Here is a 26,668-nt window from a genome sequence, read left to right as displayed (position 1 = left end):
CCATTTACGACAACATTGTTATGCTTAAGTGAGCTGGATGCTGTCACTCACAAGAGGAGAAATAACACACAGGGAAGTGACATAAACTCCCGGTGGAATTAAATACAAAATGATGTCTTTCCAAACCTTGTTGAATATTACATTGAGCGATCAGTGGCTAGTGAGCAGTGGAGAGTGGCAGGGTATTAACTACCCTTACTTTCATTCTTTTTTCTCTTCAGGTTCATTTTCTGCTTCACTTCTCTATTTATCTCACATGTCTTGCAAGATGTAATTTTATGATAGCAGACTATGGCTGGCGAGAGCTTTGCGAGCACGTGCTTTTCAACCGCTAAATATATGAAGGTCAAATTTCGCTTGCAATATGAGCATGAGAAAACATAGCATGAATATTCTGTTAGTAACTAGTCACTTTGGTAAAATAAATAAAACAGTGATGTAGCAACTGCTTGCGGGGCAAATGGTGTGCAAATCCACTTCTTGTGACGACGTTACTCTATGCTGATTACTCCCCACATCTCGAACTTGTCCTTTTCCTGTCTGCACTTACCCTTGGGTGCAGTTAGCATGGCAGGGGTGGCATTCGTTGTTGGCTTCAGCGTACTTGAAGATGAAGCTGTTGGCACCTTGCAGGCCATCGGGACACTTTTCCACACAGTTTGGACCGTCTTTGAAATGAAGGCATTTCACACAATGCTCTGGGCCCTTCGTAAAAAGAAAAAAAAAAGGATTTTTATTGATTTATTTTTTGTTTGTTTAATTGTGAAAACCTTATTTTCCTACATGAAAACTTACCATGTATGGACCATAACTTGTTGTAAACTGATTTTGTCACATGTGCTAGATTTGTAAAATGAGAGTATGATTAGTTTTATCGCTGGTAAGTCTGACTCCCTCTTGACAGCTTTTTATCACTTGGTAAGGTGTCAGTTTCAGTGTCAGCATCCTTTGCTGGAAGTATAGACTGTTGATTTTTCTGATATCATTAAACAAATAGGAAGGATGTCAATGGAAAATTGTATTTAGTAGTCAGTATAATCTTTTAGTGATATAAGTTTGCTTATGGTAGGATGCTGTTTGTAGTTATTTGTATTAGGAAATGTTTAACCATGTATACTTAGAAGCATATAATTAATTGTGTAGTGACAGGATGTGTGCACCCCAGGAATGCACCCCCACGTCCTGGGAGCATGAGAGCTCGTACCTTGTCTTGTTGTTTATGGGGCCACACTCTGACCCCACACACACACATACACACACATACGCTCAATGGAGTATAAAATAAAGACCGGGGCAGTTCTCTCACTGGAGTCTCTTAGAGTGGAGGCTGCCCTTGCTAGCAAGAAGTTCTGTGTGTTTCTCTTCTCTGAGTCTTTACTGAAGAAGTGTTTTAGAACATTTTCCCTAATAAATGGTAAATGGCCTGTATTTATATGGCGCTTTTCTAGTCCCTAAGGACCCCAAAGCGCTTTACATATCCAGTCATCCACCCATTCACGCACACATTCACACACTGGTGATGGCAGCTACATTGTAGCCACAGCCACCCTGGGGCGCACTGACAGAGGCGAGGCTGCCGGACACTGGCGCCACCGGGCCCTCTGACCACCACCAGTAGGCAACGGGTGAAGTGTCTTGCCCAAGGACACAACGACCGAGGCTGTCCAAGCTGGGGCTCGAACCGGCAACCTTCCGATTACAAGGCGAACTCCCAACTCTTGAGCCACGATCGGACACAAAGGACAAATCTGTCAGGTTGAACAAACTGTGGGTTATTGTTAGTTACTTATGATTTTTCTTTTAAATCTGTGAAGCAGTGGAAGCTTAAGAGTGAAAACGCGATAACAAGCGGCAAAAGACAGAAAGTGGAACTGGTGGAGTGGAGGAGAGATGAGAAAAAAAAAAGGAAGTGCTGTGGAGTAATAAGCGAAGGAGAGAGACTGGACATGGACATTCAGATTTACAGAGAGAGTAAGGGTGAACAAGATATAGTGAGAGAGAGAGAGAGAGAGAGAGAGAGAGAGAGAGATAGAGATAGAGAGAGAGAACTGGGAGCAGAGGAAGAAAGCATACGAGCATCATAAAGCTGTGTGAGCAGAGCAGGCAGATAATAACCATCGCTCACAGCACACACAATGACCATAACAATCCGCCTAGAACAGGATTTATGGAGCTAATATAGGCGAAGGAGGGGGTAGGAAGGGAGAGGAAGAGAGGTGAAAGAATCTCACAGACGGGCCTCGAAACATCAGCAGGCCTAAAGAACATCGTACTTACAGACTATATACATACATAAGCACAAATGGTTGGAAAGCGAACAAACCACCATAGCTTTGAGTCACATAAGCAACACTGATTTCTTACTTGTATCTACACAATAAATAACAAAAAATGACCCACAGACACAAAATTATATGTGCCAACTTCAACAATAAAATCCATCCCAACTGAACTATTTAAGGACTCTTTGCAACACAAATTAAAGTTAGTCATGAAGTTACACAGGTTGAAACTTTGCTCCACAGAAAACAATGCATTTCCAATGCATTGCTATACAGATGACATCAAGCATATTTATGACACTGACAGGGCACGCTAACATTTCTCTCATTTAAACTGATCTCCACTGGATCCTTTAAAATCTTCCCTTTCCCTGGCCTCAAAGTCCAGGCTCCATCATATCTTAATGACCTCATAGTGCAACACCCAAAAAGAGCACTTCACTCACAGAATGAAGGCTTAGTTGTAGTTCCAAGAGTTACCAAAAAGTACATCTAGAGGCAGAACATTCAGCTACAGCGTGCATGAAGGCAGACTCTCACCATTTTTTGGATTAAGCTCGAAACTTTCCTTATTGAGGAAGTTTTAAGTTAGGGTTCTTGCCTTTGAACCATCCTTTAGTTATGCTGCTGTAAGCTACAGGCTGCTAGAGGACCTCCAATGATTACCTGAGCACCTGCCATCTACTCTTGTCTCTATAACTGCCCATGCATTTGTACGCTACTATTGCATGTCATTAACTTGGTGGCTTTTCCCTTTTGTAGTGTGTGTTCTTTTTTCCCTTCGTCTTCATTTTCTTCCAAAGTTAATTTCCTGAGCTTCATATTCCTGACCTGTTGTTTCAGGCTCCACTAATCCGCCAAATGTTTATTATTATATTGTTTGTTCTTAATTGTTTCTCTATGCTCTTCTTTTCTCTATTGCTTTTCCCTCAACCTAGCAGTTAGAGGCAGATGGCTACCCTTCTTCAGTCTGAATGTGTTAGAGGTTTCCTCTTCTTAAAAGTTTTTTTTTCTTTTTTGCTCCCACTGTCACAAAAAGAAATCGCTGGCTTTCACAGTATAATATTGTGAGATGTTTATCTTACAATGTCTGGCATAAAACTACACTGAACTGAACATTGTGCACGACAAATGCAGCTGAGAAAGAAAGACACATAAAAATCAATTTTCTTAGGAAAGGCCATATCTTTCCTTCTGTCTCTATGTGTATTATTGCTTTGTCAGTCAAATCAAAACAAGAAGTAGTGTTTTGCATAGACTTTATATGGATGCCTATGTACTAATGCCTCTGCATGTGCTCTTTATAGCTTCTGTGTGTGCGAAAATGTTCTCACCGTGAGTATAATTATGCAAAGTGAAAGTCTTGCTGCTCTCGCTGGCTTTAGCGTTGAGCTTGGCACTTTGATTTTCTGAGTGTCTTCCCACCCGTGGATATTTGTATGTATGTGTATGCACTTGTGGCATCACATCAACAAGCTAAATTATGTGACAGAGCAAGCAAATGGTGTTTGGTCCAACGGGGTATTGGGGCAACTAAAGCTCCAACCTAAGCATCCTGCTGTAAATATAAATTAGTCTGCCAGCACAAAAGAACGTGTGTAATACTCTTACAGTATAAGTGTATGCCTATTTTTTCCATCACTAGACACATGAACTTCAGGAGACACTTAAAAAAAAATCGATATTATGTATTATAACTATGCACATGTATATTTACTTGCTGTATGCTCAATCATTCAGGTAAGTAAATGCCAGAAAGTTGATTCTGTTCATCGTGACATAGTTTTCAGTGGGAGAAACGCTTCATCACTCAGCCAAATGTCATGACCACTGATCAATGGCCATGAGCACTATTCACACAGAGTTGAGAAATGACTGCAACCAAAGCACCATGAGATGGTGAAAGAATCCCCTTTGACAATTTATATATTAATAATCATGAAACTGACCTCACGGCCCATTTTTAGTCAGTGGTGCTAGTTTTAGTCATCATGCAAATGTACTGTTTATAAGACTGAGGAAACTTGCAGTCAGTTGACAGTAAGGAAGTCACTTGAATGAGTGGCGTAACATTCCTTCCGCTGACACTATTGTGTGTTATGTTTATACTATGGTCAGTGTTGGGGACTAACGGAATACATGTACCGCCGTTACGTATTTAAAATACAAAATATGAGTAACTGTATTCCGTTACAGTTACCGTTTAAAAAGGTGGTATTTAGAATACAGTTACTTTGTTGAAATAAATGGATTACACGGCGGTACTTTCCTGTTTCATATTGTCACAGGTCAGGACTGTTTGGGTTTTGTTTGACAGCTATGTTCTGTTGTTTCAGGCAGAAGCGTTATGGTTGCCATGGTTACAGGGTGACGCTCTCTCTCTGCGTGTTTCCTGGGTGAGAGAGCGCCTTTTTGTTGTTGTTGTTGTGCTAAGTTAACAGGCAGAATGCTACAGGTATAGCTCTAAAGAATGTAGCCTCATGGGCAGTGTAGTCCGTGCTGCAGGGAGAATGGACTGCCATACCCGTTATGTGTCTGTGAGCGCGAGGAGGGAGAAAAAGGAAAAGTACGAGCTGTCATCGAGCAGAAACGGGAGCTGGAAGCATGTAAATATAATAATAACCACTGCAGCCAAGAAGAGTGCCTGACGAGCCCAGTTGTAAGTAAGCTATTAAGACTCGACTGTAGGCTGTGTTCGTGTTTTCCTCCGAAACAATAAGTTCCGTTGGAGCAGCCTTTCAACACCTCTCTCTGTCTCTGGCTAACAAAGTTGACCCAGACAACAAAGTAAAGCTATTTTTCGGCTACGAGCCCAACATGGAACCCACCATATTAGTCAGAGGTCCCTTTACTACGGTTCGGAGCCGTGGACCGTCAGTAACAGTAATAAATCACAGCAATAGTACATTCACGTAGTTGTAAACAGCATATATTAAATAATCCAAAGTATTCAGAATACGTTACTCTCATCGAGTAACGTAACGGAATACGTTACAGAATACATTTTGGGGCATGTATTCTGTAATCTGTAATGGAATACATTTTAAAAGTAACCTTCCCAACACTGACTATGGTCATAGATGGCTACTGCATAGTGTCAGAGAGAGGATGGGTATTTCAGACATTCAAGATTAAGAGTTAAGTTCAAAGTGCTGCAGAGAGTCATTTATAAGTTGATAATAGGATAATAAGTCCATCCATCCTTTTAACCACTTATCCAATTTAGGGTCATGGGGGCGCTGTAGCCTAAACCAGCTTTCACAGGGCAAGAGGCTCTGAAAGCTTCTAACTGGTCCGCTTCACTCCATCACTTTTCTCAGCGTATGACAAAGCTTTCCTAAACTGGCTGGGAGACATAATGTCTCCAGTGTGTCCTGGGTCTGCCTGAAATCTCCTTACAGTTGTATCTGATGTAAATACCTGGTATAGGAAGTATTCAGAAGGTGCCCTAGTGAAATGGGCAACACCTCAGCTTGCTTCTTTAGATGTTGAAGAGTAGCTGCTCCACTTTCAGCTCCCCTCAAATGGTTGAGCTCTGTGTTTTGTATCTAACGTAGAACCCAGATACCGTTTGGAAGTTCATATCTGCTGCTTGTTTCTGTAATTTTTGCTAACCAGCATCTGTTGCTAAAGTTGTGTACTGTATAGAAATGCAGAGTAAATCAACAGTCCACATCACTGCAGATGCTGCACCAATCCATCAGTAACATGGCCCTGAAAAACTTAAACTCCTCCATCTGAGGCAGCAAATAATTCCTAACCTGGAGTGGGAAGACCAGCGTTTTCCATCTTTATAATATATACAGTGAAGTTTGGATGCTGCTCACAGTTTATACTGTGTGCTTCTTCATCTGTTTGGCAGATTTGGAATTTACAAACACTAAACTTGTCCTCCTTTTTAAACTTACACTTACAAGAAATATGATGGGCTGTATTGGGCTTAAAAAGATCAGTTATGACAGGAAAAAAACACTCTTGGATTTTCAGGTTATAAAATTATATTATTGGTTTATTTTCAGATCTATTTTCGAATGTGTATTTTAGCTTTGTGAGATTTTCAGTCTGACATCAACATGACTTTGGCTTAACTGCCTGTTGTAAAAATGAATGAATGTTCCACTCTTTGAATGATTTGAGCGTGTTTGTATATCTAATAAAAATCATAAACACACTAGATCTACCATCAGCTCTTATTTGGTCCACAGAATAGCCTATAATTATGAATATTATGAGAAATTCAGTCTTTATACTTTAGACTGCATTAACTCCATTAGATCGCTCTCTGTAAGCTGTAAGCAATTACTCTCTGTAGTTATAACATGATTGCTGTAATCCATTTGGATTCCCATGCTGCACATATGAGATCGACACACGCTCCAACAGGTTGAAGGATTATTCCAATCTTAGATCATTTCAGACGACCTTTATTTCGGACAATAAGAATGTGGCTCCTGCAGCTACTCATTTCACATCTGCTCTATTCAAGGAGTTCATGCATAATTGTTTTGAATGCAATATTTGTTCTCAAAAGTTGGACTGGAAAGGTCTTTGGGTGATTTTATTGTACTGAAACTGGGCTGGGGACTTTTGAGGCATGAAGTGGATAACCAAGACAATGAAAACAACAAATCTACTTCAGCAACAGCATTTGAGCCAACAATAATTTATGTGTTCCTTTTTTCCCCCCTTCCGAACTATGTGAACCGGCTGGCTATCATCTAATGATTAAGGGCCAAATTTACTAAGTGGGGCAAATTAGTTTGAGGCCACAACTGCAAAAAAATATGTGGATAGTAGCAGAAAGTTACTAACAATGCCCTAATTTATAAACACAGATACATCCAATTAATTTCAATAGTGACCCGCATTCTACAGAGAGCAGCGCAAATTAGCGAGTCAACAACAAGCAGACCTGATGAGGGAAAGACTAATATACTAATCAAAATGATACACTGTAAGAGGGGCTGACAGGACAACACACAACATCCTGATTCGTCTCCAGGTTAATGAAGTTACTGTAACTATGCAACGCATGTAAACGTGTGCATTGCCAATAATTTTCTACGTTCCATGTGAAGCTAATTATCTATATCACACTTAAAATATATTGTAAAGAAATAAACCAAAACTCTGAACATCACCTGCTCTTAACCAGGTTACGTGTTCAGCATAAGTTACCGTAGTGATTTAGCCAGGTCTTGAATGGAGTCAAGTTTAGATTTCATACATGATCGGTCAATACTACGCTGGCTTCCAGTGCCAAAAACATTTTCAAAAGGATTCAGCAAACAAATCTGTTTATTTCTGTTGTGTCTTATACACTTAATCACAAACAATATTGTTGTTTTTGTTGTGCGTGTCTGAGTTGGGATGGCAAGACGGGGGGTTGGAGGGGTTCCACACTTCTAAACTATAGTGATCAAGACTGTCAGACAGGGTGTGATGGGATACAAAAGACAGCACAAGGACCCGTTGGCTTACATCTGTCCCGAATCATCCATTTCTCTGAAACAGCAAGATAAGATTTTAAGAGAAAGAGCAGGGTCAGGGGACTGATGTGGCTGTGGGTGTTGTATTCGCAAGAGACAGAGAAATGAAGGTCAGGAATTTCACTCTCCCCCTTTTTTAATATTTTATTTGCAGCTGCTACCAAAAGAATCTTCCAATAATTTGATGGGTTTTTTTTAAAATAGTGCACAGTTAAAGTTTGTTGGGAATACAAATATACTTCCTTATTCTGACCTTTTTATTTATTTGTTTAGTTATTATTTTATTACAACAACTCCAACCTCCAATGTTTCTTTTATGTTATCATGGTATCTGTCATGTTTTGGTTTGATTATACATCGTAGTAAAGTTCATTTTTCAAAAATACAGTATTGTTACTGTCTTACTACTTATGATGCACAATATTCTCGCGCTCCTCAGAAGCATATTTGAATTGTTTAAACAGCCCCGTTCACTTTCTATATTAAGAATACATGTATGAACATAATGATTTGATCTGCCTTAAAATTGTTGTATGTAATAGAAAACTTACCGGCCCAAGACAGGTCAAAGAGTCACCGTCAGCTCTTTCACACTGGGCATCACACTCTACGCACACTGACCCACTGGCATATTCTCGAATATCCCTGACAGAAATGGAGAAAAGTGAGAGAAAGAGTCAGTCTGATGGATGACAAGAGAAAGACAAACATTAATTTGAAACAAGTTGGGGCCCAAAACATATTTTTTTGATAGCAGAAGCAACCACTTTAGTTAAATGTGTCTCTTTGCTGGGGTAGTTGGTGTAAAGAAAACAGCACTAATATTTATTTTTTAACTGAACTGATATGTCCTTGTAAAAAGTATGTCAACTCAGCTCTTTATTTGTAGGGACAGCATGTGTATATACACATATACAAACAAAACAATGCAATGACCTTTTCTTTATGTAAAGCACATTTGTGAATTAGTGTTGTTGCTTTTAATGACTGATCAATCAATTCAGAGTGGAGGAAACCCTGCCAAGAGCAATAATATACTATAATATACTATATTATAGTATATAATACACACACACACACACATAAACATACATACAACTGTGATACCCACAAGCATTATTACCTGTTAGCTATCCTTAATAGTGAAACCAGCACTCAGGGGGTCAGTGCTGTTAAAAGGTTCAGGACCTGGGAGGGGTGCTGCATTTTCAAAAATCAATCAAATAAAGTGTCTTGTTGTTCACTTTCTCCAATCCCTTTATAATTGCGCAACACCAGAGTGGCCTAGAAAAAGGCATTAAATTTGACCAAACTGCTACTAAGTTGGCACTTTGCCTTCGTCACTACAGGAGAAGAAAATTAAATTGGGGTACTTTTTTTGGCCAGTTAGGAAACACAGAATGTTCTTGGCTATAGAAATACATTTTGCTAACCCAGTGGGAACGAAATCATATTACTATTAATTATGCTTCATCGGCCTTCATAAAACCTTCCAAGAGGCAAGGAAGGTAAGCTTTTGTCGGAGCGCATGCTGTTTGGGATAATAAAGGCTGAAATGTAGCTGGAAGATATCATGGATACTTACGGTTTATAGGGCATTGCATAATGTTCTGGTATGATATGTTTTCCTGTATTTGCTGTATTCCTTTTACTTTCTGTTTGTTATAGGGAAAGAAAAAGCAATACACTTCAAGTGAATGAAAATAAATAGTGTTCCTGTTTAATTTGATTTTAGTTTATTTACATTTTGTAGAAACTCTAAGAAATTGCCCTTGATAAGGTACTTGAACCTCACAATGATCATGTCTGGTAAATGGTAAATTGACTGATTCTTATATATTGTTTTTCTACTCTTCTTCAGCACTCAGTGTTTATTTAACACGTCTCATTCACCCGTTCACACACAAATTCATACAAGCACTTTTTTCTATGTACAGGGAGTGCAGAATTATTAGGCAAATAAGTATTTTGTCCACATCATCCTCTTCATGCATGTTGTCTTACTCCAAGCTATATAGGCTCGAAAGCCTACTACCAATTAAGCATATTAGGTGATGTGCATCTCTGTAATGAGAAGGGGTGTGGTCTCATGACATCAACACCCTATATCAGGTGTGCATAATTATTAGGCAACTTCCTTTCCTTTGGCAAAATGGGTCAAAAGAAGGACTTGACAGGCTCAGAAAAGTCAAAAATAGTGAGATATCTTGCAGAGGGATGCAGCAGTCTCAAAATTGCAAAGCTTCTGAAGCGTGATCATCGAACAATCAAGCGTTTCATTCAAAATAGTCAACAGGGTCGCAAGAAGCGTGTGGAAAAACCAAGGCGCAAAATAACTGCCCATGAACTGAGAAAAGTCAAGCGTGCAGCTGCCAAGATGCCACTTGCCACCAGTTTGGCCATATTTCAGAGCTGCAACATCACTGGAGTGCCCAAAAGCACAAGGTGTGCAATACTCAGAGACATGGCCAAGGTAAGAAAGGCTGAAAGACGACCACCACTGAACAAGACACACAAGCTGAAACGTCAAGACTGGGCCAAGAAATATCTCAAGACTGATTTTTCTAAGGTTTTATGGACTGATGAAATGAGAGTGAGTCTTGATGAGCCAGATGGATGGGCCCGTGGCTGGATTGGTAAAGGGCAGAGAGCTCCAGTCCGACTCAGATGCCAGCAAGGTGGAGGTGGAGTACTGGTTTGGGCTGGTATCATCAAAGATGAGCTTGTGGGGCCTTTTCGGGTTGAGGATGGAGTCAAGCTCAACTCCCAGTCCTACTGCCAGTTTCTGGAAGACACCTTCTTCAAGCAGTGGTACAGGAAGAAGTCTGCATCCTTCAAGAAAAACATGATTTTCATGCAGGACAATGCTCCATCACACGCGTCCAAGTACTCCACAGCGTGGCTGCCAAGAAAGGGTATAAAAGAAGAAAAACTAATGACATGGCCTCCTCGTTCACCTGATCTGAACCCCATTGAGAACCTGTGGTCCATCATCAAATGTGAGATTTACAAGGAGGGAAAACAGTACACCTCTCTGAACAGTGTCTGGGAGGCTGTGGTTGCTGCTGCACGCAATGTTGATGGTGAACAGATCAAAACACTGACAGAATCCATGGATGGCAGGCTTTTGAGTGTCCTTGCAAAGAAAGGTGGCTATATTGGTCGCTGATTTGTTTTTGTTTTGTTTTTGAATGTCAGAAATGTATATTTGTGAATGTGGAGATGTTATATTGGTTTCACTGGTAAAAATAAATAATTGAAATGGGTATATATTTGTTTTTTGTTAAGTTTCCTAATAATTATGCACAGTAATAGTCACCTGCACACACACCCCTAAAACAGCTAAAACTAAAAACAAACTAAAAACTACTTCCAAAAACATTCAGCTTTGATATTAATGAGTTTTTTGGGTTCATTGAGAACATGGTTGTTGTTCAATAATAAAATTATTCCTCAAAAATACAACTTGCCTAATAATTCTGCACTCCCTGTATAAGTGATTGCTATCTAACAACTCTGATGAATGCATCAGGAGCAAAACAGTATCTGGCCCAAGGATGCTGGAGCTGAAGCGGTGATTGAACCGATCGGTAGATGACCCGCTCTGTCTCCTGAGCCACAAGAACCCAAGAAAATTGCAACAACATGCACTTAAACCACAAAAGGCCATTTGATTGGACTGATACATGCTGTTCAGATAAAAATAAAAGGGCCACCAGTGTTAACATAAAATACGGGAACTACGGAAAGCGCTGTGCTTGTGCGGATATGGCAAAGGGTTTGGACTGCATTCACAGAATTATTGGGTTTGGTGAATGTGCCGGTGTTGGTGACGCTGATGGTGTAGGTGACGCTGATGGTGTAGGTGACGCTGACGTGCAGGTGGACAGGTAGGCAGGGCGTGGCCCCGTGCGCAAGCAGTGACTGTGACACGCAGTGACACGCCTAGCCCCCCTGCCCGAGCAACACCTCCTTGTCCTCCTCTGTCCTCTCCAATGTGGCCACCAAACTTTTCTGATCAAGTTGGGACAGAACTTAAAAGCATCATCCCAGCTGTTCTGCAGGGTAAAAACATCTAAAATTTCATTAATAAAACTCCCTGGGGGAGCAGATCTTTCATTAGGAGGTAGATAGCATCAAGATATATTCTTTTAAAGTCAGGGGACCTCTATTGTTATGACACTCTGCAGGGGTGCCTTTTAAACTAAAAATTAGCACCACATTTTAAATTGTTCTTTTCACCCCCTGGCTCTTAATATCATCCCCAGTAAACAGAACAGTACTGCTTAACTCGAAAATGAAAGCGCCACGGGCTGTTCAGGTAAAGTTTTGATGAGCAGATGGCGTAGCAGGTCTTAAAACTAGAGGACTGTTTTAATGTCACAATGTATTTCATTAAATAAGACTAATGAAAAAAAGCATAAAAAATCAATAACTCAAATTAAAACTGCATTTATTCATAGTATTTATAAGATCATTCGGTAGTTGCTGATGCATTTGATTAATCGTATATTTAGAGGCATGCAGCATGCTCCAGCCATTGATGACTTCAGTAGCATTAAAGCCGAGCTATATTCTCAGATGATTTTGCCAGCGCCTACGGACTGGCCTCCTGTTGAATAAGGTAATAAACTATCCCTGGAACATGCAATTATATCCTCTTGCTCAGAAATATAATCTGGACAAAAATCTATTGAAAAAAAAACTTTGTTCTTAAAGGAACTCAGTTTCTTTAAGAACTGATAAAATACAAAATAAACTGCTTGTCATGCTGTTTAATCTGCGAGTTTGGGGCCATCTTTAAAAGCTTTTCTTGGAAGATAATGAACCAAGAAAATAAAAGACACCTCAGAGGGCAGTGAACAAAACGAAACAAATTTTTCTCACCTAGTTGTTGTGAGCATGTTTTATTTTGTTCATAAATATGTTCAAGTTAAATAAATTCCCTGTTGGCAGTAACAGGGTAATATATTTCCTTTACTTTTTTAAGTAGCTACATTTTGCCACACAGATGCCCGTCACTTCAAAAGCTTCACCTTGGTGACATGACAATCATTATCTGTTGCTACAACGGTATGAGTAAAGGACCGTACATGACACTCATGAGAGCATTCTGATGTTAGATCAACGTTTTGATGTGGCACTCATATGACCCATTTACCATACAGCGTGTCTGTTTTGGCACAGTCTAAGAGAGTTATGGCTCTTAGGGGCTCGAACACACTTAAGAATAAAAAGGGCTATTGATGCTGTTCTTTTTGCCTAACTTATGAAAATTCCCAGAGAGTGACTGTGTTTCTGTGGTGTTCTAGCCCATTTTACTGTCAAGAAGCTGAAGAGTAATCATTAACTAAGCATTTGTGGGGACTTTTATAGACTACAACAGCAGAAAGATGTGTTTGGCACCTTAACAAAATTAAGTAAACTTTGGTGGTAAACGCATCCTGATCAAGCAAAGTCTAAGGGAGAAGCATACAAACCATGTTTTGTCACAAGTGTCACTGATTATAAAAGACTTTTTTATCAGTGTTGTCATGCTGATGCTGGCCTAGCTGTAACAATGTAACTTGTTTGGTCGTATTTTGTCTGCTTTACTGTTACTTGTTATAATAAAAAAGCTGAATATTTATTTTACTTACATAAGCTGACATAATATAGCAGACACTGCTTTCCTTATATATTTTTTTGTTTGTTTGTCTGTTTGTTGTTGTTGTTGTTGTCAAGCAGGTTTTCGAGGACAACATATAAACTTCTGTATATACGAACAATGCCACATCTGCTTTCTCTGAGTCAGTCCAGTAGCAACAATTAAACTCAGCCACAAACCATCCACTCACCTCCATCTTCTTATCAGCACTATATCTGAATATATATGTGCAAGCATATTCAGGACTCACCCCTCATAGAGATTGCAGGATTCTACACACGTTCGTCCACGACTGAAATATCGACAGGACAGGCATTGGTCTGGGCCGGGACCCCAACATCCAGCATCTGAACACAGTGGGTCACACACCATGTGCTCCTTGGCTGCTTAATACACATATAAACAAAGAAGGCAAAGGATTATACTCATGTAGCATGCAGCTGAGCTTTGATGACTCAGTGTCAGACGCAATGAATAAACCCTAAATTCCCCCAAATTAGCTGGGTATAAAATTAGCCAAATAATCCTATTATTTATGAAAAGACACAGAACTAGATTTACTAAGGCGCTTGCAATTTGCGAAGGCTTATTTTTGCATTAAATTTCTCCGCCTCCACAGAGCAGATGTTCATTTTCTTGGCCTATAAAAGCTAGCTTTTTTTCCTTCTTCTTCTTCTGGGGACTTCTTTCCTAAACAATGGCAAGAGTAATTGCAGCAAGACACAGGAAAAAGGTGTGCGTTTGAAACACGTGCTCTGGGATAAAGCGGTAAACAAGAAAGTGTCAAACAATACGCTGTACACTACAGAGTGACAGAATAATTATCCTCCAGGATGAACTAAAAGACGACCTAGTTCCTCCCACAAAAACGCTCTCATGTATCCCAGAAACTTTTTAAAAACATCACATTAATTAACTCAATTCATCAGAGGACGTGGTTGGCACTTCGTTTTTAGTGTATACTATATGTTCTCTATTAATATAAATGGCCTGCATGCTCAGTGTGTCTACAGTACTGACTGATATGGTGCAATTAGAAAAGTAGAAGGCTGGGTTGCTTCATTGTAAAATTGCTGTGCAAACAATGAAGAGTGAGATACAGGAAGCACATGCAGATGCCAGACTAGTCGAGTTAACAAAACCTTACAAATAATTAAAGAAAAAGTCATTTTAAGGATTTAAGCCTTTCAATTTGAAAGGGCAATCAAATATACAGCTACTGAATACTATGATTGTATATTATGAAGTTGTTTTACGTAGCAATAGTATCTGGTTTCAGTGCAAAAGTGCTTAGCGTGACATTTACAGCACAAACAAGTGTTGTTTGGATAGCCACGTAAAGCAATACTAAAAACCACCTGTGATACAAAGATACAAATGTTAAACTTGTAAGTCTGATATACTTTGCTGCACTCAGTCATGTAAAGAAATGCCCCTTTCTCTCATTTTATTCGTAGTGAACAATCTGTTCTGTGTTTCTGCCTCAATGTTTTTCATATAGCACCGACTGACTCAGGCCATTACATCTGCTCTATAATGGCCTGGATCTCTTATCTCTTTCTGTCTCTCTCTTGTCCCCCTCTAGCACTCAGTTGTACAGAGGTTGCTACATTTCAGAACATTACAGTGACAAAATGAGTGTTGAAGTAACGCGGTGACGGCGCTACAGATACACTGTGAACTTTTATCATCCCGCCTGCATCTGACGTGATTTCCCCCCTTGTAGGTTTTCTCTTTCTCTTCTCTTCTTTTCTCGATAGCCAGTGGTTACAGAACATGGTTGCAAAAGGGTCCCCTGCTGTTTTTGGGAACCTGGCTACATGCAAGCCAATGACTATGCCATAGTGTCATAGCCACAGCTTTATTCCAAATAAAAATAAAAATTCAGACAAAAAGATGCAGATACATAAAGAAAAGCAGATGAAAGTCTTTCGCAAGAGACAAAACCACTTCTTTCATGCTTCTAGCCTCATAGGTAAACTGACCAGGCAGAAATAAATGAGGAAAAGGAAGAATGATTGGTGCAAGATATAAACAAGGGGAAGTGGTGGTTGCATGGCTTTTTAACTATACAACAAGATCAAAAACATATCTTAACTTCAGATGTTTCTGACATGGCTGACTAACAAAAGCCCTGGCAGGAGCGTTTTTGAGACTGAAAGAAGACAAAAGTTCAGGCTATGATTACAATTATTATAAGGGCAGAGAAAAGAAAGAAAGAAAACATCAGAAGAAATAAATAAAGATTAAAAAACCTGTCCCTGAACAGTGCTGATTAGCACGACTGAGGGGAGAGATTTAGCTGGAACTAGACTGGAATTAGTGCCTCCAGTTTTGGGGACCTCTCTTTTCTGTATTAACATTTCAGGGGCAGTCTGTGAAAAGGCTAAAGAGAGTAGAGGGGGAGCCGGAGAAGGGATCCTTTTCACATGCAACATAGGTGAAAAAAATAGTTCTGTATTTTAAAAAAGGCCATTTACTGTTTAGTTAATAGTGTAATTAAATAATGAGCCAATATGAGAGACTCTGTGTTGACTATTTTCTCAAACAACATGTATGTGTTCCACTGAGGTAACCAAACGGATCTATTTTACATTTTGTTAATAGAGCATTATTACAGTGGCAACCAGTGACTTCTCTCAGTGAAGTAACTACATTTCTAACATCATCAGAGTACATTTGTTTCCATCAGTGGGAGTATTTCCTGCAGCTTTTTATCCAAATTTTGCTGTGAGAAAATCAGAGCTGTGGGGAAAATTACACTGATTCATATGTGTGCCCCTTTCACAGTATTTTGACTTGCATAAAAAGCGCTGGTGCTACTGACAGTCTCTTAAAGTATTATAAAATATGCAAATTCAGTGAGCACAATGAAAATCATATTTACACAAGAACCACAACATTTCTGCTTTGCTGTTTTCTTTCTTTACTGTACGCGCATGTAAAATAGTGCAGAAACAAACCAGGGATATTTCATTTAACTGTGTCACAATGAGGTGAGATAAACTTTTGATGCTAAATATGTATAAAATAATTAATACAGTCTGAAAAATATTAACTGAAAACTGTCCCATTTGCTTCTATATATATATTACATTTCCATACAATCCTGGGTTATTATTGATATCTTATTGATGAGGCTATGCCAAAATGTAATATGTAAAAAGTAAACAAATTCAAAGAAAAATTATGGTTAAAAAGCCATCACAACTGTGTTTTAATACCATATAGCATGAATGTATTACTTGTTTTACATGCTAGTACACACTAGATCTCTATTCCAACTACTATGAAAACTAGATGTCTTAGTTTCAGGTTTCAGCAACTACTTAAATCGCTACAACCGCATGCATATTCACAAGAATACTCTTTGCTGCACTGTAACAGTGTGATAGCTGCCCTTTTCTAGCCCCATGAGGCTCAGTCAACTTTAGACACACAAACACGCGCACTCTGATGCACACATGCAGAACCATGTCAAGTATGTGACTCTTGAAACTAACCCAAAGTCTTCAAAGACTCTAAAGTGTGTGTGCGTGTGTGTGTGTGTGTGTGTGTGTGTGTGTGTGTGTGTGTGTGTGTGTGTGTGTGTGTGTGTTCAACAGTAAGGAAGTGCCAAGGGGAAAGGAGCACATGAACAGTGAAAAGGGGCCAACTCAATAATGCAAATACTGGCTCATTAATGAACATTATACATAAATGAATAATGTCTTAACACTTGTGGCAGTGATATAATAAAGCTCTTCCATTTTTAGAAATGCAATCTTTATCTCACCACATCAGTTATTTGCCTAATTTCATTTTTCTAAACCTTGCACTCTCGGAATGACCCTGATGTTAATTTGTTTAATTATTGAATTATTGTTTTTAGTGTCCTTCAGAAGCTAGTGAGATAATGGGTACCATTCATAAGACAGACAAGCCTCAAAACCTTACTATGAATGGCCACTACAATAGCTCCTTTAAAACAAATGCCTTTGTTATGAAGGCTGGGTGATAACTTAGAAAGCAGAATTTTGTCTGTTGGTTTCTTGTTAGTTCGACAATTCAAACTTCTTTTAAATCTATACTACAAGAAATGTTGAGTAGATTCGTTCCTTTCTTTAGTGTACAACCTGTTTTAAATATGAACATGTTTGAGAAAAAAAAAGCGTACTCTTGATGGTGCCTGAGGCTAGACAGTGAGTGTTAAATTAACAGCTAAAATATGCAAATGTATCACGGTTGTAGAACACAGAGGTCATTTAGCACATTATAATGACTCAAATATGTCCTGCTACCAGAGGATATCCAGAATCAGAGGTTAAAACATAATTTTCATACAATGTCTTTGTTTTCATAGCTGTTCAAAAGCTGCAGCACAAAGATCTGCTCTTGTGGTAGATTTCACTAACAAATGCATACATATATAATGTTTTAACAGAAGTCGTTAAACTATGACTGGACAGGTTTGCTACTTAGTTTTTGTGGACATACAAACATAATTTACCTTTTTTAGTTTTTTAAAAGTTTATATTGGATATTTAGCAAATTTGCAACTAAATAATTGTATCATACAGTGCAGCACAATATAGCAACTGGTATATTTTCTGTAGCTTTTTTTTCACAAATACTAGGAGGTGACAAAAAGAGCAAACCAACTACCATGAAACTTGGTAGAAAGGTGTTGCTGTGGGCAAAGAACTAAAAACTTTAACTTAAAGTTTTCTTTAAAAGTGTCAATGCGCTTTGAGTTGTGTTGTAAGTGGAAGAGGGACCTATAGAACAGTGGTAAAATATATTGCAGTACATCAAATTCATTAGATCGGTAAAAAAAAGAAAAAGTAAATAGGGTTCAAGGTTCTTTATTTGTCACATGCACAGTTATACAAGTATAACACACAGTGAAATGTGGCCTAAACCAGAGCAAAAAATAAGTAAAAAACAAGAAAAGTGGATAGTCGGAGCGGAGCGGTAAGGAAGGCGCCTGGACGTGGCCGCGCCATCTTTCGAGTATATGCCAAGAATGGCGTTGTTGAAAATCTGCAGAAGTTTTATTTCTGTTTTATTTCTGTTCAGATGACTATTTTCTTCTTTTGCTGTTATAGCTCTTTATAAGTACATATACAATCTAAATAGCCTCTGATAACATTCAAAGCAAGGTGAAGGTTGTTGATCATTTTTGATCATTTATTTTTGTTTTGGTAGAGCAACTCATGAGATATGGTCATTTTTTTTAGTGCAAGGTTGACCAAATATTTATTATTTAGATGTTTAGCATGATTGTGGCATCAACTTACAGCATTCCTGTGGACTTCGGTTGTTGCGAATAAGAACCTTTTGGTTTGTAGTACGGAACAGTCTTGTCCAATTGACGGTGTTATAGTAGCAAAGCTGGCTGTTCTCTGCAATGTGGACATTCCCAGCACTGATCTCTCTCAGAGACTGAAGCTGAAGTGATGTGATCCCCGGCTGCTTCAACACCAGCAGAGAGATCCCACTGAGAGGTAAGAATAGGTGGAGGTGAGAGGAAGACGGAGCCGACAGCAAAGGAAAGAAGGTCAGAGGAGCAGGAGGAGAAGAAATGATGTGGCGCAGGGAGAAAAGAGGAAAAGAAAGGGAAGAGAGAAGATGGAATCATTTCACAGGTTTGGTAGAAATGCTGTTTAAACATCATAGCGGTCTACCAGTCATCTCAACTGTGATCTCATTAGTCAACATTAATTCTATCACTGAATCATAATTTCAAGAAGAATACACTGTGTTTTTATGAGATCACATTGTCCTATGTTGCAACAATGCAACTTACAACATGTGTTTTAATCATTCTGTCTGCTAGGCTCTCTCTCTTTTTTCTTCCTACCCCCAGCTATCCTGATATGTCCCACTTGCATGGTTTAAAAATGACAGGATGCCAGTGGGTGTCAGAAACATCAGATAGACCGAGAGTATGCAGGATCAAGCACGGGACAGGGGTGGGTGGCAGGCTATAATTTGTACTGCAGCCTGCTGTTTCCATCTGCAGGCAGGTGCAGTGCACATGCACACACTCTCACACGCACGCCTAGGGACACACACACACAAAAACACACTGAATCTCACAGTCTACACTTTATCAGCAGACACTCGCTTTGATTACATCCAAATCCCGCTACATTTTTATTGCATGTTTTCCAAATTAAGAAAAAAAAAATCTAAATGATGAATAATTAAGTGCTATAATTTAGGTTAAATAATTAAGCTGCCTTTAGAAAGTCATGTTTTAAGTACAGCATTCTTCAGCAGTAACAAAAAAAAATTACACTTCACACATTAACATGCATAGCACTTATCCAGATAAGGCTATCCAACAAAACCGGATCCACTTTCAGTTTGCATTAAAATGGTTTAAATATATAACCAGAGGTAGAGACGTTTGATTGCGACTGTAACCTCGTCTTTCCGATCTCCTTTAAACCACAGCAGTTTGCAACAATGCATGCGAATTTACATCTGTGAGATAAGCTGTGTAGTGTAAATATTATCTATGCGTTCATATACATACAATATGTGTACAGCCCCTCCATACCAATAGCAAAAAGAAATAGAAATTAGTCTACTGATAATAATAAACTTTATTTGTATAGAACAGGAAATAATCAAACTTAACTCAAAGTGCTTAACATAAAAAAGAGAATAGAAATTAATTATAAGAAGTAATAATAATAAAAACACAGCACAATGAAATACTCTAAATTTACTGTTATCGGCTCCGTCTTTCATTCCTTCATTTCAGTTTTCCAGTGAGCTGTGGCTTCAGAGATTGTTCGCTACAATTAGCTAAAAATAAATCTAAAACCACAAATTTTCCTGCTTGCCATTGATTTAGAAGAACTGAGCTCTGATTGAGACATTTGTGAAACAACTTGGCATAAACTATTCCCAACAATCAAAAAACAAAATACAAAAGAAAGAAAGAAAAAGAATTTGTGAAGGTATTATGCACTCAGGTACCTGTACAATGCTCTTCCCCCAATAGTAGCCAGGTTGGAGAAAACACCCAAGTCTGTCATGTTGTCAGGCCATGACTGAATGTTTAGAAAACCTAAATGAAGACAGGGATGAACATAGGTTATAAATCCACATGAGTACTGACAGACCAGAATCACCTGTCTATCACACTGTCCATTTCTACAGTGACAAGAAGAAAATGAGCAGAGAGAACCGGCCTCTCTCTAGAATTAGCAACATTCCAGAAACACAACAATGCAACTGCACCACCTGAGCCTCATCTGAAATCAGCGAAGCACTTCTAAGCCAGATAAATGTCTGGCACAGCAATGCCACAGAGGAGTTTGGTGCCAGCTATAACAAGTCTGACTTATCAATATTTTTGCATTTCCTTTATTTCCCTGTCAACTGTTAAATAATTTAGGAGATAAAATCAAAAGCTGAGAAAATGGCCATGGCTCATTTAGGATTTTTAATAATAGATTCAGAAATATGAAATATTTATTAGAAAAAACAGTAGGGGACTACAATCCCCAAGCCAACACCAGAGGACAAACAACAGAGGCTACGAGACCAAAGAAAAATCCACAGTGGGTAGAAGAGCAGAGGTAAGAGGGGAGGAGAAGGAGGTGGAAGGAAAGTCTAGACAAATATAATGGCATGTTTTAAAAGCTAAACATGCAATACTCCAGTCAATAAACAGTATCAGACTCTATTATGCTAGACAGTGTGAGTTCTTCCCACAGGATGCATAATTTTGTTGGTCCGGGAAGGGAGGAATGGCAGAGAAAGGTAAGTAGAGCTTGTGGCAACACAATGCCACGCTTGGCTTGATGACAAAAGACAAAGTGCATCCAGTCTGAGTAGTGACGGGGTCTCAATACATGCTTATTACTAATGCTTGGGAAATGTCCAAAACAGGTGAGGAATCATGCATGCATTTTAACATTTTTTGTCATTTACACATTTTTTTTTTTTAAAGTGAACCTTTAATGAGAGCATAATGGCAGTCATTAGGATAAAAGAAGAATTTTTTCCATTATATAAACCATTATGAGGTATTCGTACAGAATGTCAAATATATTGCTGGGGAATTGCGGTTTGTAAAAGGTAATTGCACTTTTGGTATTTGTCCATCTTGATTCTCATGATGTGCAGTTTATGATGCTGTGAGTGCCTCTTAGCCCAGAGGCAGCAGTTCTATAGAATCGTTAGCGCTGTACTTGTCAACACTAATTGTCTTAATGACAAAACCTGCAGTGCTGAGGCACCTCGCTGTTCTGGCACGGTGCTATTTCAGAGGGCTTTGGGTGTTCTCTACTTACAATAGCAGTCTACTGCCTGTTGAAATTTTTCCTGTCTGTTCCAATGTAGGGATGTGATAGCAGCGAACGTTTGCTATCTGTATTTGCTATCATCAGAAAGTGGGTGAAGATTGTTGATAAGAAAGGTTAAAATATATAAATAAACAGTCTTTGTCCAAGCAGAGAGACACTCTAGAAAGAGTAGGTTTCCGCAATTGTGTTATTGTACTGCCAAGTAATAGTAACTTTCACGGTGTAGTAAAAGAGACAATAATGCTAATAAACATGGCGAGCACTGAGCTGCTAAGCTACAAAAAAAGTAGTACAATTCTAAAGGTGACTGGAAAGGTAGCTAGAATGACTGTTCAGTGCCCTGCTACATACGAATACAGCAACGAAGACATGTGATGCAGTCTGTATATGTATATAAATTGTTACATAGAAATTGTTACATAATTTCATTGTGCAAGCAACTGTACAATGACAATAAAAGGTCTAAGTCTATATAGTTTGTGTATCATATGTAAAAATACACCAGTATTGTATTGTATTGTACATGCTTCCTAAAGTCTGTGCAGAGTAAATGGTCACAATGCATTTTTGGAACAATCTAACTATATACACATTAAATATCCTGCAGGTCTCTACACACTTCACATTTACACTTCAGGCAAACTTCATAATAGATCTTCCAGTGAAGAGCAATAAGAATAGATTACAGCAAGTTATCAACTCAGAGGTTCAACTTCCTTGAGGTAACTGTTGTTGCTGATTGGCATTAATAATAACTGAAATTAACTGAACTGATTTAAGTCTTTGTAGCTAATTTGTTTCTAAGTTGTGCTAGATGCCTTAATGTGCATTTGCATCACTATCAACAATCACATAGGAGCGGTCCATGAGGCCCTTCATAGGGGAAAAGTGTAAATGGCCTGCATTTGTATAGCGCTTTACTCAGTCCCTAAGGACCCCAAAGCACTTTACACTACATTCAGTCATTCACACACTGGTGATGGCAAACTACATTGTAGCCACAGCTGCACTGGGGCGCACTGACAGAGGCGAGGCTGCCGGACACTGGCGCCACCAGGCCCTCTGACCACCAGTAGGCAAACATGGGGTTAGTATCTTGCCCAAGGATATTTGGCATGCAGCCAGGAGGCAGCCTGGGATCGAACCACCGGCCTTCTGATTAGTGGCTGACCTGCTCTGCCACCTGAGCTACAGCCATCCCTTAAGTGTAGGCCTGATCCTTTCAGACAGATTGTGGAACCTCACTAGATAGAAAGATCAATGCCAAAAAGCAAGTCAACAAAAATTTTGTGTGCAACATTATGCTAGCGCTTGTATTTTTTTGTGTTTTCATGTGAATTTTCATGCACATGGAAAGATCACTTATCAGCAGTGTATGCTCTGCTGGGAGCCACATCAGCAGCACACCAATGTGCATAGTGAATTAAAATGTGGAACCACTTGGACAAGAAGGCCATGAGCTCATAAGCAAAGGTTAAGAGCGCTTAAGTTGTAGTGATTACATTCTGAGTCACAACACCGAGAAACCCACTTATGCTGAATCGTGCTAGCTACACCCACACTTTGGGTAAATCCTGACCTGGTAAGAAGCCACCGAAAAGACAAAAGCATAATGGATCAGAATTTGATTTGAGACAGAAAGATGCGTGTGCTGGTGTGGATGATGAAAGCTGTCCTACTACAGAGCTCATTTGAAAGCCAGAGCAACGCTAGCTGTGACCTTGGGGTCATGGATGCAGGTTGCCTGCTTTTGTAAAAAGTCACGTTCTTCTGCCAGCTCAGAGAAATGACAAGCTGAGATGACACACGTGTCTGACCACATGGCTGCTGGTTTATGCTTCATCACCTGCTTTCAAACTGTCATCACTAACCATCAGAGAGGAAAAGCAAGAAAACAAAATGACTTCGAAGTCAAGTTTTGGAATATATCTAAGTCAGTTTAAAGAGTAAACAACTGGACTTATACAGAGATTTATATACCTTAGCAGATACAAAGAGTTCAGATGCAAAGGTTTCAATCAACTGAGTTCAGTGTCTTGCCTGAAGACACGAGGAGCGGGTATCAAAATGGCCCCAATGGTGTTAATGGACAATTCACTCTATCAAATGAAAAACAGCTGCGCTAGTTTAACTTGCTTTCCTAACTCACTATAATCCTTCCTTTTTTCCCTTTGAGCAGGCTTAAATATTAGTTGTAACTGACATCAGTTGTCAGTTTCCATTAAGGAAAGCGCAATAATAAAAATGCTATTTTGTCTGCAGCATTTCATTTCTAAATCTTTCCTTTTAAGTTAGCTTTTGAACTGCAACAATACAACTCTTTTTCTATCAGAGTGGTTTATCACATTTAGATTATGTAGACAGATGGTGGTCGCAGCTCAAAAACATGATTTGGATTGTGAACAAGTAGGAAAACTGCTATTACTACTACATGTATGTTGGCACTTGATTGTGTATGTTTATTACCCCCCATATTAGCTTTTAAGAGTAACTGCCATTAGGTATAACAATATTTATTATTATAACTGCTACAGGTTATGTAGAAAGTAAAGTATCTAAGACACATCTTAGATACTTCACAATTTTCTTTTCTTTTAAAAAAAATATAACTGATGTAATCCTAAATAAATAAGTGGTGTTCAGATGAAAGGGACATACTGTTTAATAAGACATCTGCTTTTGTCATTCATGGCTAAATAGCAAGGCAAGGCAAGGCAAGGCAAGTTTATTTGTATAGCACAATTCAACAACAAGGTGATTCAAAGTGCTTTACAGAGACATTAGAAACAAGAACAAATAAAAAGCATGATTTAAAATTGATTAAAACAAGCAAATAAACTAACTAACTAATTAACAAACAAACAAACAAACAAACAACAGTATATAAAATCAAAACAGATAAAATCAGAACAGTAGATAAAATCAGTAGTTAAATGTAAGTTTTGAAATTTAAGCTTAAAGTGTGGATTTGGTGCTTTATTCAAATGCAGCTGAGAACAGGTGAGTCTTCAACCTGGATTTAAATAAACTGAGTGTTTCAGCTGATCTGAGGCTTTCTGGGAGTTTGTTCCAGATATAAGGAGCATAAAAGCTGAATGCAGCTTCTCCGTGTCTGGTTCTGACTCTGGGAACTGATAAAAGACCGGATCCAGATGACCTGAGGGATCTGGATGGTTCATACTGGGTCAGGAGGTCATTGATGTATTTTGGTCCTAAACCATTCAGAGCTTTATAGGCCAGCATCAGAACTTTAAAGTCTATCCTCTGACGGACAGGCAGCCAGTGTAAGGACCTCAGAGCTGGACTGATGTGGTCCACTTTTTTGGTCTTAGTGAGGACTCAAGCAGCAGAGTTCTGAATGAGCTGTAGTTGTCTGACTGATTTTTTAGGTAGACCTGTAAAGATGCTGTTACAGTAATCAAGCCTACTAAAGATGAATGCATGGACTAGTTTTTCCAGGTCCTGTTGAGACATCAGATCTTTTATCCTTGATATATTCTTGAGGTGATAGTAAGCTGACTTTGTTATTGTCTTAATGTGTTTTTCTAAGTTTAGGTCTGCATCCATCACTACACCCAAATTTCTCGCCTGGTTTGTGGTTTTTAGATGTATAGATTGAAGTTCTCTGGTGACCTGTAATCATTTTTCTTTGGCGCCAAAGACTATTACCTCAGTTTTGTTTTTGTTTAGCTGGAGAAAATTGTGGCACAACCAGTCATTGATTTCCTCAATGCATTTACCAAGAGCCTGTACAGGGCCTCGGTCTCCTGGTGACATTGTGATATATATTTGTGTGTCATCTGCATAGCTGTGATAGTTTATTTTGTTGTTGTTTATAATCTGTGCCAGTGGGAGCATGTAGATGTTAAACAGAAGGGGTCCCAAGATGGAACCTTGGGGAACTCCACATGTGATACTTGTCTGCTCAGATGTGAAGTTACCTATTGATACAAAGTATTTCCTGTTTTCTACGTATGTTTTGAACCAGTTTAGTACAGTTCCTGAAAGACCTGTCCAGTTCTCCAGTCGTTTGAGTAATATGTTGTGGTCAACTGTATCAAATGCTGCACTGAGATCCAGTAAAACTAGGACTGACATTTTTCCACTGTCTGTATTCAGACATATGTCATTAAACACTTTGGTCAGAGCGGTTTCAGTGCTGTGGTTCTGTCTAAAACCTGACTGGAAGGCATCGTAGCAATTATTCTGTTTTAAGAAGTAACTGAGCTGTTGAGAAACTGCTTTTTCAATGATCTTACTTAAAAACGGGAGATTTGAGATCGGCCTGTAGTTGTTCATTTGTGTCTTGTCAAGATTGTCCTTTTTCAGTATAGGTTTGATTACAGCAGTTTTTAGTGATTCTGGAAACACACCTGATAATAAAGAAAAGTTGACGATCTGTAACAGTTCTGACTCTAAAGTCTTTGAGACCTTTTTGAAAAAACAGCACTGATATTTTACGAGAATAGTTTCCTATTGCTTTTGAAAATATGACATCAGAGATATGATGTGTTCTTCTGATGGCATTGTCAAATTTTGGGGCTGGAAGGATGACAGTGTACACGCAGCTAAAAAGTGGAGGTGGCATGGAGAGCTGGGGGATTAACGATGTGCACCGCATGTTCTGGCTCTTTTCTTCATGGTGCGTGAAGGGAGAGCTGGGGCTGCGGGACTCAAGGCTAGGGACTCCCTGAGGGAGAAGCAGTAGAGAGAAAGAGGAGACTGAAAGACTCATATGATATTCATCTTATTCTGCAAGGCCTGTCCTTGGTTTGGACATTCTCAAGAGGAGGGGAGGACTTGAAGAAAAACACATATGCTGATACATGGAAGTATTTATAAGCATTGATGTGAAACTTTCCTGTTCAAGAAAAGAGATGACAGTAAGAGTAAACATTTGTTCTTTCTTTAAATACATACGCGTATAAGACCAATGCAGTGCAA

General features: G+C 39.0%; 1 protein-coding gene across 3 annotated transcripts in view; it reads right to left on the bottom strand.

Moving 5' to 3' along the window:
- Positions 1 to 26,668, bottom strand: part of erbb4b (erb-b2 receptor tyrosine kinase 4b) — a 328,400-nt gene that overhangs the window by 64,289 nt on the left and 237,443 nt on the right. For 2 of the 3 annotated variants that reach the window (XM_026144460.2, XM_026144463.2), the window contains 5 exons: positions 20,391 to 20,481; positions 18,698 to 18,897; positions 13,669 to 13,804; positions 8,323 to 8,416; positions 551 to 705 (listed from right to left, as the gene is read on the bottom strand). In XM_026144460.2, the coding sequence (XP_026000245.1) occupies positions 551 to 705; positions 8,323 to 8,416; positions 13,669 to 13,804; positions 18,698 to 18,897; positions 20,391 to 20,481 (676 nt within the window). The remainder of the gene's footprint in view (positions 1 to 550; positions 706 to 8,322; positions 8,417 to 13,668; positions 13,805 to 18,697; positions 18,898 to 20,390; positions 20,482 to 26,668) is intronic. The other variant, XM_026144462.2, reaches the window with a different exon arrangement.

The sequence above is a fragment of the Astatotilapia calliptera genome, chromosome 16 (genome assembly GCF_964374335.1).
Source record: "Astatotilapia calliptera chromosome 16, fAstCal68.1, whole genome shotgun sequence".
NCBI classification, from domain to species: Eukaryota; Metazoa; Chordata; class Actinopteri; order Cichliformes; family Cichlidae; genus Astatotilapia; species Astatotilapia calliptera.
The sequence above is the reverse complement of the archived record's forward strand: the minus strand, read 5'-3'. Positions and strand labels throughout refer to the sequence as shown.